This window comes from Carcharodon carcharias, chromosome 17 (genome assembly GCF_017639515.1).
Source record: "Carcharodon carcharias isolate sCarCar2 chromosome 17, sCarCar2.pri, whole genome shotgun sequence".
NCBI lineage: Eukaryota > Metazoa > Chordata > Chondrichthyes > Lamniformes > Lamnidae > Carcharodon > Carcharodon carcharias.
Window position 1 is genome coordinate 20,271,307 of NC_054483.1, and position 13,824 is coordinate 20,285,130.

Consider the following 13,824-nt stretch of genomic DNA (forward strand, 5'->3'; position numbering starts at 1 on the left):
TCAAGGGGCGTCGCTCACACCTGTCCCGACATCCCGCCCCCCCCCCCTCCCCCACTTTGGGACTGAAGAAAGCGGACTCAGTAGGGGCAATCAAAACACGGGGGGGGGGGGGGGGGGGGGGGGGGGGGGGGGGGGTGGTTAAAACATACAGAGGCGGTGGGGGTGAGGCGACACAATCGGGTTCACCCGCACCACACACGCTAAGCCGACACCCCATTTCTCCCCACCCTAACCCCCACCGAGAACAAGTAGGAGGACGTTAGAATATTTCACCCACCACCCTTCCTCGGAAATCTGTCCGAGGGTGAGAGCGGCCAGCGACAGCTGTCAAGGGAAGGGAAGGGGAGGCGAGGGGGAGGGGGAGGGGGAGGGGGAGGGAGAGGGGCTGGAAGAACCAGCAAAGCGGACCCGGTAGAACCGATCAACGGACAAAATTTCCACCACCCCCCCCCCACCAGATGCGGACCTGATAGAAGCAACCTATCCCCCTCCCTCTCTCTCTCTCTCTCTCTCTTTCTCTCGGCGGTAAAAGAGGACCGGGTAGGAGCAACCCAGCCTTGAGTGAAGTTTTCGCCGGCCCTTTGCGGACCGGGTAGAGAGGAGTGAGTGAGTTTGTCGGTTAGAGAGTGTGTGTGTCCGACCCGACCACCCCCGCGCGGAAGCTGCGCGTGCCGCTCTCGGCACTTTCCAACGGCCGGAATTGGTTTGAAAGTTTGAATCGTCGGCGGCGGCGGGTTTTTGCAAACATGGTGTCGTGGCTCATATCCAGGCTGGTGGTGTGAGTAGGCAACTTTTTATCTTAACCCGCGTGTCTTTTAACAATGCAGCCGGCACCTGTCATTCCTATTCGTTTAACAATTGTTCTTTTAATTTTTCTTTTGGCCAAAAAAAAAGTAAAAATAAAATGTCTTGAAAGTTTGTTCCCGGTTTGTGGTTGTCGGTTTCCAATATCTGCAAAGAAGAAAATAAATATTTCATTTGCTCGACTTCCTTCCCCCCCCCCCCAAAAAAAAGCTGAAACAATTCTGACACAGCTGTTTCCCCCCCCCCCCGGCCTTTTTTATCTCCCCCCCCCCCTCCACCCGGCCTTTTTTATCTCCCCCCCCCCCCCCGGCCTTTTTTATCTCCCCCCCCCCCCCCCCCCGGCCTTTTTTATCTCCCCCCCCGGCCTTTTTTATCTCCCCCCCCCCCCCGGCCTTTTTTATCTCCCCCCCCCGGCCTTTTTTTTATCTCCCCCCCCCCGGCCTTTTTTTTATCTCCCCCCCCCCCCCCCCCCCGGCCTTTTTTATCTCCCCCCCCCCCCCCCGGCCTTTTTTATCTCCCACCCCCCCGGCCTTTTTTATCTCCCACCCCCCCGGCCTTTTTTATCTCCCACCCCCCCGGCCTTTTTTATCTACCCCCCCCCCGGCCTTTTTTTATCCCCCCCCGCCGACCTTTTCTGTGTGTGTCCCCCCCCGACCTTTTCTGTGTGTGTCCCCCCCCGACCTTTTCTGTGTCCCCCCCCCCGACCTTTTCTGTGTCCCCCCCCCCGACCTTTTCTGTGTGTCCCCCCCCCCCCGCGACCTTTTCTGTGTGTCCCCCCCCCCGCGACCTTTTCTGTGTGTCCCCCCCCCCGCGACCTTTCTGTGTGTCCCCCCCCCCCGACCTTTTCTGTGTGTCCCCCCCCCCGACCTTTTCTGTGTGTCCCCCCCCCCCGACCTTTTCTGTGTGTCCCCCCCCCCCGACCTTTTCTGTGTGTCCCCCCCCCCCGACCTTTTCTGTGTGTCCCCCCCCCCGACCTTTTCTGTGTGTCCCCCCCCCCGACCTTTTCTGTGTGTCCCCCCCCCCGACCTTTTCTGTGTGTCCCCCCCCCCCGACCTTTTCTGTGTGTCCCCCCCCCGACCTTTTCTGTGTGTCCCCCCCCCCGACCTTTTCTGTGTGTCCCCCCCCCCCGACCTTTTCTGTGTGTCCCCCCCCCGACCTTTTCTGTGTGTCCCCCCCCGACCTTTTCTGTGTCCCCCCCCCCGACCTTTTCTGTGTGTCCCCCCCCCGACCTTTTCTGTGTGTCCCCCCCCGACCTTTTCTGTGTGTCCCCCCCCCCGACCTTTTCTGTGTCCCCCCCCCCGACCTTTTCTGTGTGTCCCCCCCCCGACCTTTTCTGTGTGTCCCCCCCCGACCTTTTCTGTGTCCCCCCCCCCCGACCTTTTCTGTGTGTCCCCCCCCCGACCTTTTCTGTGTGTCCCCCCCCGACCTTTTCTGTGTCCCCCCCCCGACCTTTTCTGTGTCCCCCCCCGACCTTTTCTGTGTCCCCCCCCCGACCTTTTCTGTGTGTCCCCCCCCCCGACCTTTTCTGTGTGTCCCCCCCCCCGACCTTTTCTGTGTGTCCCCCCCCCCCCACCTTTTGTGTGTGTCCCCCCCCCCCGACCTTTTCTGTGTGTCCCCCCCCGACCTTTTCTGTGTGTCCCCCCCCGACCTTTTCTGTGTGTCCCCCCCCGACCTTTTCTGTTTGCCCCCCCCCGACCTTTTCTGTGTGTCCCCCCCCCCGACCTTTTCTGTGTCCCCCCCCCGACCTTTTCTGTGTCCCCCCCCCGACCTTTTCTGTGTCCCCCCCCGACCTTTTCTGTGTGTCCCCCCCCCGACCTTTTCTGTGTGTCTCCCCCCCCCGACCTTTTCTGTGTGTCTCCCCCCCCCGACCTTTTCTGTGTGTCTCCCCCCCCCGACCTTTTCTGTGTGTCTCCCCCCCCCGACCTTTTCTGTGTGTCCTCCCCCCCCCGACCTTTTCTGTGTGTCCCCCCCCCCGACCTTTTCTGTGTGTCCCCCCCCCGACCTTTTCTGTGTGTCCCCCCCCCCCCGACCTTTTCTGTGTCTCCCCCCCCCGACCTTTTCTGTGTCTCCCCCCCCCCCCGACCTTTTCTGTGTCTCCCCCCCCCCGACCTTTTCTGTGTGTCCCCCCCCCCGACCTTTTCTGTGTGTCCCCCCCCCGACCTTTTCTGTGTGTCCCCCCCCCCCCGACCTTTTCTGTGTGTCCCCCCCCCCCGACCTTTTCTGTGTTTCCCCCCCCCCCCGACCTTTTCTGTGGGGCCCCCCCCCCCGACCTTTTCTGTGTGTCCCCCCCCCCGACCTTTTCTGTGTGTCCCCCCCCCCCCCCCCCCCGACCTTTTCTGTGTCCCCCCCCCCCCCCCGACCTTTTTTTAATCCCCTTTTTTTTAAAAAAAATCAGGCTCGGGCTGGGACTAAAGTTTGCACCAGCCTCGGAAGTTTAGTGGGACCTTCCTTTGAACACTTGTTCGTTTTTATTTTTGCTTAAGTTTCTCCTCAATGCAAGTTTTGAATCCGTTTTGGTTTTTTTTAAAAAAAAGTTAAATCTGTTTTCCCTCATTCTTTTTATTTTTGGACGCTTTCATTTTTTGTTTCTCCCTCTTTCTGCACCAGCAGCAGCAGAAGTCTTGTCTTGTCCTCCAGCTTTTGCAATCAGAAAGGGTTGCCTTGGCTTTGGATAACACACTTAAGAGTGTAGCCGGGTTGGATAAAAATGTGGAGATGGCAAGTAGGGGCCTGGCTCTGAACTGAGTACTACTTCTTGTGTCATTTAGAAGTCTGGACTTCTGGAGTCCTGAAGCCTAGAATCAGAACGAATCGTTGTTAAATTGCCCCCTTTTTCTGCGTGACAATTCTCAAATGGGTCTGTGCACTTTGCAGCTTGTGTTTTTTTTCCCCCTACATAAAAGGTAGATCTAGTTTGATTTTTCACATTTGACCTGATGGACGTGAACGAATCAGTTGGGTATGCTTTTTCCTGGTCTGGCTATTCCCGGTTGTCGGCTGTTTGATATCTGGACTCGATGAGCCGGTTGCTCTCCACAGCTGCCGTGGACGGATTCCGAGCCCCCCACTCCTCCCCGGGTGTTTCGGATTGTTCGTCCAGCCTTCTGGGCTAATAGTCCGCCGGACGTGAGCAAGAAGCTACCGCGCTGATGATCTAATACGTGGTTCAGCTGCATTTCCCTGTTCAGCCCCGTTGCACAAACCTTACGGCGCTGGAGGTACCTTGCAGGGACCGAGCGTCCAGTTACCGTCATTGCGTCGGGACCACTCTCGGAATGGAGAGCTTTTCAGGACTGGGTGAATGACCTCCTTTTGGTTACAAACTGAAGCTGCGGTCAAGATCGGGTGAGATCACGGCTGATCTGCATCTCAATTCGACCCACTTGCTTAGGCTCCGTAGCCTTTCCGACCCTTGTGTAACAAAAATCTATCCATCTCCGGTTTAAAATGATAAATTGAGCTCGCATCTGCTGTTTATTTTTTCTGGGGGGGTGGAGAGAGCTCCACACTTGTACCATCACTTGCACGAATAAGTATTTCCTAATTTCACTTCTGAATGCCCTGGCTTTAATTTTGAAATTAGTCCCCTTGGTTTACAGTCTCACCAAATAAGATTCTCTCTCTAATCTATTATTTGCATTTAAAAGCCTAAAAATCTTTAACAAATCACCTCTTAGCCTCCTGTAGAATGCAAGCTTCGTTTATGTACTTTGCTTATAAACTTAGCCATGGGGCCTTGGAAACTTTCTGGCGAATCTGCACTGCACTTTCTTCAAGGCTTATCATATCCTTCCAGAGGTGCAGTGCCCTGAACTGTACACAATTCTCGAGGTATGGTCGAGCCAGGGCTTGGTGTACTCCTTTTATACTCTCAGCCTCTAGTTAGAGTCTCTAAACTCAAATAAAAGCAAAATACTGCAGATGCTGGAAATCTGAAACAAAAGCAAAAATTGCTGGAAAAACTCAGCGGATTTGACAGCATCTGTGGAAAGGAAGACAGAGTTTAACATCTCAAGCCTCTATGATTCTTCATCAGAACACAATCTCTAAGCTCTTTAAGTTAGTAACTTGTGCCCGAAAATGTCAGAAAATCACAAGATAAGTCTGGAAGTTGGGTGACACAGAGCTTATGTTTTAAAAGCCTGAAGAGGAAGCAAGCAGAGTTGGTTTGAATCAGAATGAGGCATGTCTATTTTATTCTTTTCAAATCCCAAGTTTAATATTGCCTCGGTGCTGTTTTGGCAATCTCCACCTATCACTGGCCCTCTATCCAGCTCTACCTGTCCCACACCCCCTTAAACCAGCTTATATTTCACCTCTCTTTTATTTTTCCTTAGTTCTGGTGAAGAGTCATACGGACTTGAAACATTAACCGTATTCCTCTCTGCAGATGCTGTCAGACCTGCTGAGTTTTTCCAGATATTTTTGTTTTTGTTTAGTATTGCCTCACTTGCAGCTTGATCTTGTCTGCATGTTTTCTTGGATTATGGGAGGTGCTATCCACTGTGGTCTCATTGGCCGTTTGAATAGTAATCTTGCACTTAGTCCATCAGACTGACGTCAGTGAGCCCGCACTGTGCCTTGAGCGGACCTATGAATGGATTACTAAAGCCAGTGATAAAAACAAAAAAACTGCGGATGCTGGAAATCCAAAACAAAAACAGAATTACCTGGAAAAACTCAGCAGGTCTGGCAGCATCGGCGGAGAAGAAAAGAGTTGACGTTTCGAGTCCTCATGACCCTTCGACAGAACTTGAGTTCGAGTCCAAGAAAGAGTTGAAATATAAGCTGGTTTAAGGTGTGTGGGGGGGGCGGAGAGAGAGAGAGAGAGAAGTGGAGGGGGGGTGTGGTTGTAGGGACAAACAAGCAGTGATAGAAGCAGATCATCAAAAGATGTCAACAACATTTTTTTTGTGTTCTTTTGTTCTATTGTTGTTGACATCTTTTGATGATCTGCTTCTATCACTGCTTGTTTGCCCCTACAACCACACCCCCCCCTCCACTTCTCTCTCTCTCTCTCTCTCTCTCTCCCCGCCACCCCCCCCCCCCCCCCCCCCCCCCCCCCCCCCACACACATACACACACACACCTTAAACCAGCTTATATTTCAACTCTTTCTTGAACTCGAACTCAAGTTCTGTCGAAGGGTCATGAGGACTCGAAACGTCAACTCTTCTCCGCCGATGCTGCCAGACCTGCTGAGTTTTTCCAGGTAATTCTGTTTTTGTTACTAAAGCCAGTGTTCATTGTGCAGGCTCCTTAAGCTGTATCTCTCCAAACATTTGGTTTTATAAGGTCCCAATAAAGCAAGTCATTTTGAGTAACAGCACCTTTTATGCCATGAGTGACATTTGTAAGGTTACTCTTTCTGTGTTTTTCTGGCATTCTGACCCCTGGAGTATGAATTTTAAATTTGTTGTGTAGAAGGGATTGATTTCCAAGGCAAATGAACATTGCTTGATTATTAACGTCTGTTTTCTGAACTTTCTGCTGATTTGAGTCGTGGATTATTTAGTTCAGATGGAATTATACAATGTCCATGCTTCAAAAAGAAGGCATGAAATATCAGCTGATAGGTTTCTTTATTGTAAAAGCTCTGTGATCCAAATTCTGTTGTTTGTCATTCTTTTTGTGAAATACTCTCATTCCACAGCTTTGATTATTTGTGTAGTATTGTTTTCATTCCAATCCTTACACTATTGATATACAATATTTAGGGAATCATTGATAATCTACCAAATTACATTATTCCCCTTTAAATCAACAGTGTACGGGGAATGTTTCATTTGTTGGCACTGTGTAACAGATGTTCCACCAAACTGTGGATGAGTTTAATCTGATAGGAACTATTTGTATAAATTTGTATATTGCACTATTTAACATTGAAGGATGTTGCACTACCTTTTATAGTGCAGAAGGAGGCCATTCGGCCCATCAAGTCCACACTGGTTCTCCATAAGAGCACTGCACCTAGTCCCACTCCCCTGCCTTATCCCCATAACCTTGCATGTTCTCCCATCATATACTCAATCATTACCAGGTGAGTGTTGAAAAGAGACATAGCCTGATGACAGTTAGAAGGAAGGATACTTTGTATTTATACAATAAGATAAAAGCAAAATACTGCGGATGCTGGAAATCTGAAACAAAAACAGAAAATGCTGGAAAAACTCAGGTCTGACAGCATCTGTGGAGAGAGAAACAGAGTTGACATTGAGTCCGTATGACGTTTGAAGAAGAGTCTGAAGAAGAGTCATGCGGACTCAATGTCAACTCTGTTTCTCTCTCCACAGATGCTGTCAGACCTGCTGAGTTTATCCACCATTTCTTGTTTTTGTTTATAATCATACAGCACCTTTCATAACTTAAAAATGTCCCAAAGTGCTTTACAGTCATGGAAGTATTTTTCTCTTTAGAGCCTGAAGAGATTATACAAAGGGAGAGTTGAGTTCATCAAGGCAACAAAATACAGTGAGCATTCACAAATAACAGTTGTTGAAGGACTGGAAACAAATGTACTTCATACAGGGTTGATAGCTTGAGTGCCAGATGTAGCTTGAGATTCTTTTATATCTTGCTGCAAATCCACAAACTTGTAATACTTGGTGGAGGTGAGGTTGGAACCAGCAGTAGAAAGGAGTTTAAGGAAAAAGTGGGGACAAGAAATGTTACCTGAGCTCTCCAGGATGATTCTTAACAGTATATAGGGTCTTGCAGAGGAGAGCAAGCCCTTTTGAATTTGATGATTGATCTGGCCAGACTAGGCCACCAAGCTGGTTGTGTGCCACATGCATTTGAATCTGTATCTCTTGAACTTGAGGGAGCAAAATGAGGGTCATAATACTTGGATAAGCAGTGAAGACTTTGTAGAAGTTGATGGTGTTAAAAGTGAAAGTAGCAGATGGGTTGAGCGAAGAAATGGCCAGGAGATGTCATGGTGAATGGAAGATCAAAGACTGGACAGTTGCAGGTTTGCTTGTGGTGCTGTAAATCATTTGGAGGGTGAAGTTTTTTCCCTGGAGGTGGTCACAGAAGGAAGAGGGGTTGGAAGAGGTTAGTGTGGGGTTTGAGAATGCTGAGGGATACAAGGGGATAGGGGTAAATAAATATCATTTTAAAAGTAATTGTATGTGCTCCATTTAACTCTGCAGTGTTTGCTAGCCGGTCTGCTTGGTTACAAACTAAGATTACAGGTTCACTGTTTAGGATCTTAGAATGTGGTAGGATTTGTGTGGAAAAAGCAGTTAAGATGCAAAATATATATTTAGTGCATTTTATTGGCACAGCCTATTGGGTGATCTGTGCTCTTTGGCAGGACTTCAGTGCTTCCCTTCCTGGCTGATGTCGGCTCTAGTTCGGATAATATTTGATGTAGCATACTTTGGAGGAGTTAGAAAAGTAGCCCATTTGTTGGCTCAAGTGGCATTGACAGAGGCCTTGAAGTCAATCCTTTACTCACTTTCTTGCTTCAGATTGTGTGCGCTTCAGGGAACAGGGGAAATGAAGATTTGTGTCACCAACAAATCTTGAATTGTATATCTGTGAATTGAATGTTGACTTTGAAGCATATGGAGGCTTGTTTAATTCACAACCCCATTCCCACTGTTGGAAGATTTTTTGTAGAAAAAAAGTAATTCTAAGTTCGCAAGTTGTTGGATGTAATGACAATTGGGGCCAGATTTGAGGGTGTAAAATTGCTGACACTATTAGTAAACTGAATAGAGAGGATCTTTAGGTGACTTTTTTGCCAAGAAGCCTTTTCTACTTCCATTTGACATTTCTCCCATGCTATTGCAAAAGTGCTGAGTTTTGCTGGTATATTGTCCTGGAGGTAATAGTCTGGCACCTTTCCCAATTAGGCATTTGTTCATGTTTCAACAGGCAATTTTGATGGGCGAGTATTAAAACAGTGCTAGATCCAGCAACCTCTCTTTCCAGCCATAAAGAAAAATAATTTATCTTTTACTCTGGGAGTTTCCATTAAATAGCTTTGTGATATGAAGGTTGAGTGGAAAGACTGGAAATGGAACAGCCTTTTTGAATGGAAAATAAATGTTTTATCTTGAAGCCTTATTTCACAAAATATATGGCCTGGAATTTGTAAATCCTGTAATTGCTATAGATTACAGTGTAGTTTGAATTGATATAGTTGTACATGAACCTTGCCATTGCATTTAGCCAGCCAATGGAAAATCTACTTAGATTCAAAGTATTCAGTCGAGCACCAAGTTTGTTGGCAGGACACCCAAATCTAAATTAAACTGTCCTGTTAGCCCATTAAGTTTCCCCACATGTTTAATTTGAGAGATCAGTTGTTAACAATTAAAATGCTTGACAGCATTGCATTCAGAGGTGGCTGAGTTAATTGCATTCAAAAAGCTTATTTGCACTGAAGACAATTGTACGCAATTCAGCCCCCATATTCCAATGACATTTCATTTTGTTTTTGTATTGTGGACTTGAAAATGAAGATTTGATTTAAATGCAGGAGATTTTTGACATTATTTTAAATTTGGATTTTGAATATTGCTTTTTTGTTTTCTGTGTCAAACCCCAATATGGACCGATGAAAACATCAGTGATAAACCAATGAAAACATCAGTGACAACTTTGGCTCCCAGCCTGACAAGATCCTGCTTTTAAAATTCTCATATTTGTTATGGCAGTGAATGAATTTTAAAAACCTCCCAGTCTCTGCAACCTCCTGCATCTCCACAACACTTGGCTCTCTGCACTCTTTCAATTCTGGCCTTTTTTGCATTTGGCTGATTGTCTTTGACCAAGTCTTTGGTTGCCTGTTTTAATATCTCCTTATGTGGCTTGATGTTATTTTATTTGGTGACTCTTTTGTGAAGTGCTTTGGAATTTTAAAGCACTGTGTAAATCCAAGTTGTTTTTGTCTTACTTGTGTCCAGTGAGGCATATCCTATTCATAACTTTAAATAAAAACAAAAAGTGTTCGAAATACTCAACAGATCTGACAGCAAATGTAGAGAGAAAGACAGTTAACTTTTCAAGTCTGTATGACTCTCCTTCAGAACTAAGAAGTAAAAATATGGTGAAATATATACTGTTTAAGGAGGGTGGGACAGGTGAAGCTGTTTAGAAGGCCAGCGATAGCTGGAGGCAAAGGAGAGATTGCAAAAGTTTAAACATAACTCTAAATGCATTGCATATGTAAGTTTCTGGAACTGCCTTTACTTTCAAAAATGTAAATTAAACAGGCTATTTAAATTGACTGGGAAGGGTCAGGTGACTTTTAAATTCAACACACATGACCTCAAGCCTTTGCAAAGCTCCTGATTTGAATAACCTTGGATGTGGTCCTCCCCCTTGAATGGACCTCCCCAGATGGAACCCATTGGTGCAATTTACATCTATTGTTTGTGATTTAGCAAATCTCAAAAGTTAATACCTCAAGGTTTCATGTCTCCAAGTTCTAAATTTACCAAAAGAGAGCTGGAGGAACCAGTTAACCACCATCATTGATCTTCTATTGTGTAGCCACGACTTCAGACTTTAAAAGCATTATGGATGGTCATTGACTAAAACTGTCTTCAGATCATTTTTATTATCCCAAGGACAAGGGAGAAACGAGGCAGTCTGCAAAGAACCCCCATGAGATTATGAGCTGCAGAACAGGGCAACCTCATCTACGCCTTTTTAAACCTGGAGACAGCTACATTTTAAGTCTCCCAACCTGACTCCTATTCCAAGTTCACCTGTAAAGAAATTTGACGACCTAGTAAGAAAAACTACAAGTGACTAACTCTTATGACCTGGTGATCTTCCATCTCTTTGAAGGAATCTTGCAATAATTCTGATCTATGACTCCAGCTATTGACCCCACCTAAACTATCCTTTTGGAGTGAAAACACTGTCTGCAACAGGCCTGCAATTACTCTTCTTCCTATGAGGAGCTAAACATGTGAACTAGGAACTCTTCCTTTGTTTTGAACTTGGTAAAATTGCACTATTCTCTTGACATGTATAGTGTGTGTGTCGTCATGTTTAGACATAGTGCGTCAATAAATAATCATGTTGATAGCTTGCTGATGTTTAAGTTGAACGCACACACGCTGGGACTAAGAAATACATATTCCTTTTCAAAAAACACCCTGGTGCGCACTTGGGGAAAGGGTACAAGGGTCTGCAACACTTGCCAATTATTTCTTCTTCCTTTATTGAAAGTTGATTTTTTTTTCTCTTCTGTCCCATTTGAAACAACTGTCTTCTTTCATCTACTAATGTAGTTCTGCAAGTTTCTGCCACAGCTCAGAATAAACATATTATTAGCAACATGATTTTTGGATAAATGATCAAACAGGAACATGGATTTTAAGAAAAAATACCTGAGTTTTTGTGACATTTCAGAGGCTAGTTTTTAATTGATTAGATCATCATCCTGCTCATATCAGAAAGTTCAGAAAGAGGGGAAATGTAGAGGTTGGGGATGGTGGTGGTCACCAGAACTGGGAGAAGCATGGATTCCACTAGTCACAAATAACTGTGAAATTGCACCAGTTATTAATCATAACACTAAGATGGTGGGATAGTGGTAATGTAGTAATTCAGTCATGAGTAATTTCAGTAGGCTAGGCTAATGCTCTGGGGACACAGGTTCAAACCCTACCATCACTGCTGATGGAATTTAAATTCAATTATTAAACCTAGAACATGAAGCTAATCTCAGTAATGGTGACCATGACAACCATCATTGATTGTTGTAAATTTAGTAACTAATGTCATTTAGGGAACAAAATCTGCTTTTCTTAGCTGGTCTGTTAGCATGCCACTCCAGGCTCTCAACAGTGTGGTTGACTCAATGGGCAACAAATGCTGGCCTTGGTAGCAGCACCCACATCCCATTTAAGGAGCAGGTCAATGGCTGGAAATTCTGTGGCAAGTAACTGATCTTTTGACTCCCCAGAGTCTGTCCGCCATCCAGAAAGCACAAGTCATGATGTGATGGAATACTTTCCTTTTGGCTGGATAATTGCAGCTGCACAACTGAGGAAGCTAGACACCATCCACGGCAAAGCAGCTCACTTGATCGGCACTCCCTCCAGCACCGATGCACAGTGGCAGCAGTGTGTCATCTCAGTGATAGACTGCAGCAGTTCAGCAAGGCTCCTTTGCTATCACTTTTTAAAGCTGAGACATTTACCACCTTGAAGGACAAGGGCAACAGATGCAGCGCAACACCACCACCTGCAAATTCCCCTCCAAGTCTCAGGCCATCCTGACGTGGAACGAGATCAACGGTCCTTCACTGTCACTGGTCAAAATCCTGGAACTCCTTCCCTAAGAGCACTGGGTTCACCACCCATCTTCTCGAGGGCAATTAGGGATGGGCAATAAATTCTGGCCTAGCCAGCAACACCCACATCCCATAAAACAATGAGTAAAAAAAATTAAATCAACAGTAATGCAATAACTCTCTAACTGGTGATAATAGCTGTTATAACTTTACCACATCTGTGGCACGCAGTAATCCTGTAATTTGTGCATATTCACCTGAAAGCTACAACCAGAATCCCTGTGCAGAGCACAAGATGCAGCTATGCTCTCTAGTCAATGCCATTTTTAACCACTTCAATCTCTTTCACTATCTGTTCAGACACTTGAGGAAAGAGGAAGAAAGGGATGCAGCAAAGGCAGTTGAACATGTGGCCTTAACCTTGGTAACAAGCCCATCAGCTCTTCTCAATTGTTGGAAGCAAGGATGAAAGGAAGAGGGATCTAGAGACAGTTGACAGCAGAGAAAAGAAACCAGTGATTGTTTGTATTCCAGGATAATGTTAGCAGCTTTGGCAGGGACTGAGGGTGCTGGATGCAGTCGATATCTACCAATTAATGACTAACTTAGATGTGCACAGTTGACCTTTGAGTCTGTCATCTTTCAACTTAAGGGAACACTCTGGAGTTGGGGTCCGTACGAAGGGAAACGAACAGGTTTGGACAGGTAGTTGGTTTTACTAGGGACAAGTGCACCAAAGTTAATAGTGAGGATTTGATTGAGTAGATTCTTACCTGCTGGTGTACAGCGATGAATGGAAGGTCATAAACTAGACTGTTGGGTTTGTTGAGGGATATCTGGAAAAGGTCAGAGCTGACGAAGGGTGGAACTGTTTTCTCTGCACCTAATATGAATGATTATTGCTTCCTCAAACTTAAGACTCTAAAATGCAATGGCAGGTCTTAAAATAGTTTTGTTACCAAGTGTTTCCTTAATCTTGAAATGACCACCGCTGGAGAGTCAGCTTTGGTTCTACAGTGGTCACCATTTTAAAATTAACTTGCAGCCCTCCATCTAACAGCTGTTTGGAGAAAAAACAGCCACTCTAGGGCCTGAGGTTCATGTAAGTAAAACGCTTTTATTTGAGCATGCACGGGCGAAGCTCCTGAGTCAGCCAAGGGAAGTTTCTCAAAAATTTACCATCTACCACACCCTTTTATAATTCTCAGTTGCTAACATTACTGCCAGGTCCCTTGTTACCAGCTGCTAACGACTGATTATTCTAATACATAGATCGCCTTGTTTCTTTGACCTAATCAGTGAGCTAAACAATACGTGAAAAGCAGATGTTATCTCATCTTTCAGCTTGGTCCTTCCTGTCCTGTTTGGAATTGAATTTCCTTTATCTCCCTCATGTTTACACAGGCTTTGAGCAGCTCCAGAATGTCAAATACCCTTTCATGCCCCTTGAGTCTTCTCTGAATTTATTAATGCATACACTTTGTGGGTAGGTTTTTATATATTAATACTAATCCTAACTATCCAACTTCAAAGCTAATATAAGAACAATATACAGAGAAATCAAGAACTACCTTAATAGTGCAATATGTACAAAGGTGCTGAACAAGAGCCTTAGCAATAAGTATGTTGTTACCAAGCCACAGGAGGAGATGTGAAGACAGATGACCAAAAGCTTGGTCAGTGAGATAGGTTTTAAGGACTATCTTAACTAAGAGGGTGAGGTTGTGAGGGAGTTCTTAATTAAGGGTTTTAGGGTCCAG

At 45.8% G+C, this 13,824-nt stretch overlaps 1 protein-coding gene across 2 annotated transcripts in view; it reads left to right on the forward strand.

Annotated features, from left to right (window-relative positions):
• The first annotated feature begins 395 nt into the window (after nt 1-395).
• LOC121290009 (receptor expression-enhancing protein 1-like) overlaps nt 396-13,824 on the forward strand; it is a 41,734-nt gene continuing 28,305 nt past the window's right edge. The window contains exon 1 of one of the 2 annotated variants that reach the window (XM_041210131.1): nt 396-778. In XM_041210131.1, coding sequence (XP_041066065.1) covers nt 747-778 — 32 coding nt within the window. In that variant the 5' untranslated portion in view covers nt 396-746. Of the gene's footprint in view, nt 779-4,038; nt 4,150-13,824 lie in introns of those variants that run through there. The other variant, XM_041210130.1, reaches the window with a different exon arrangement.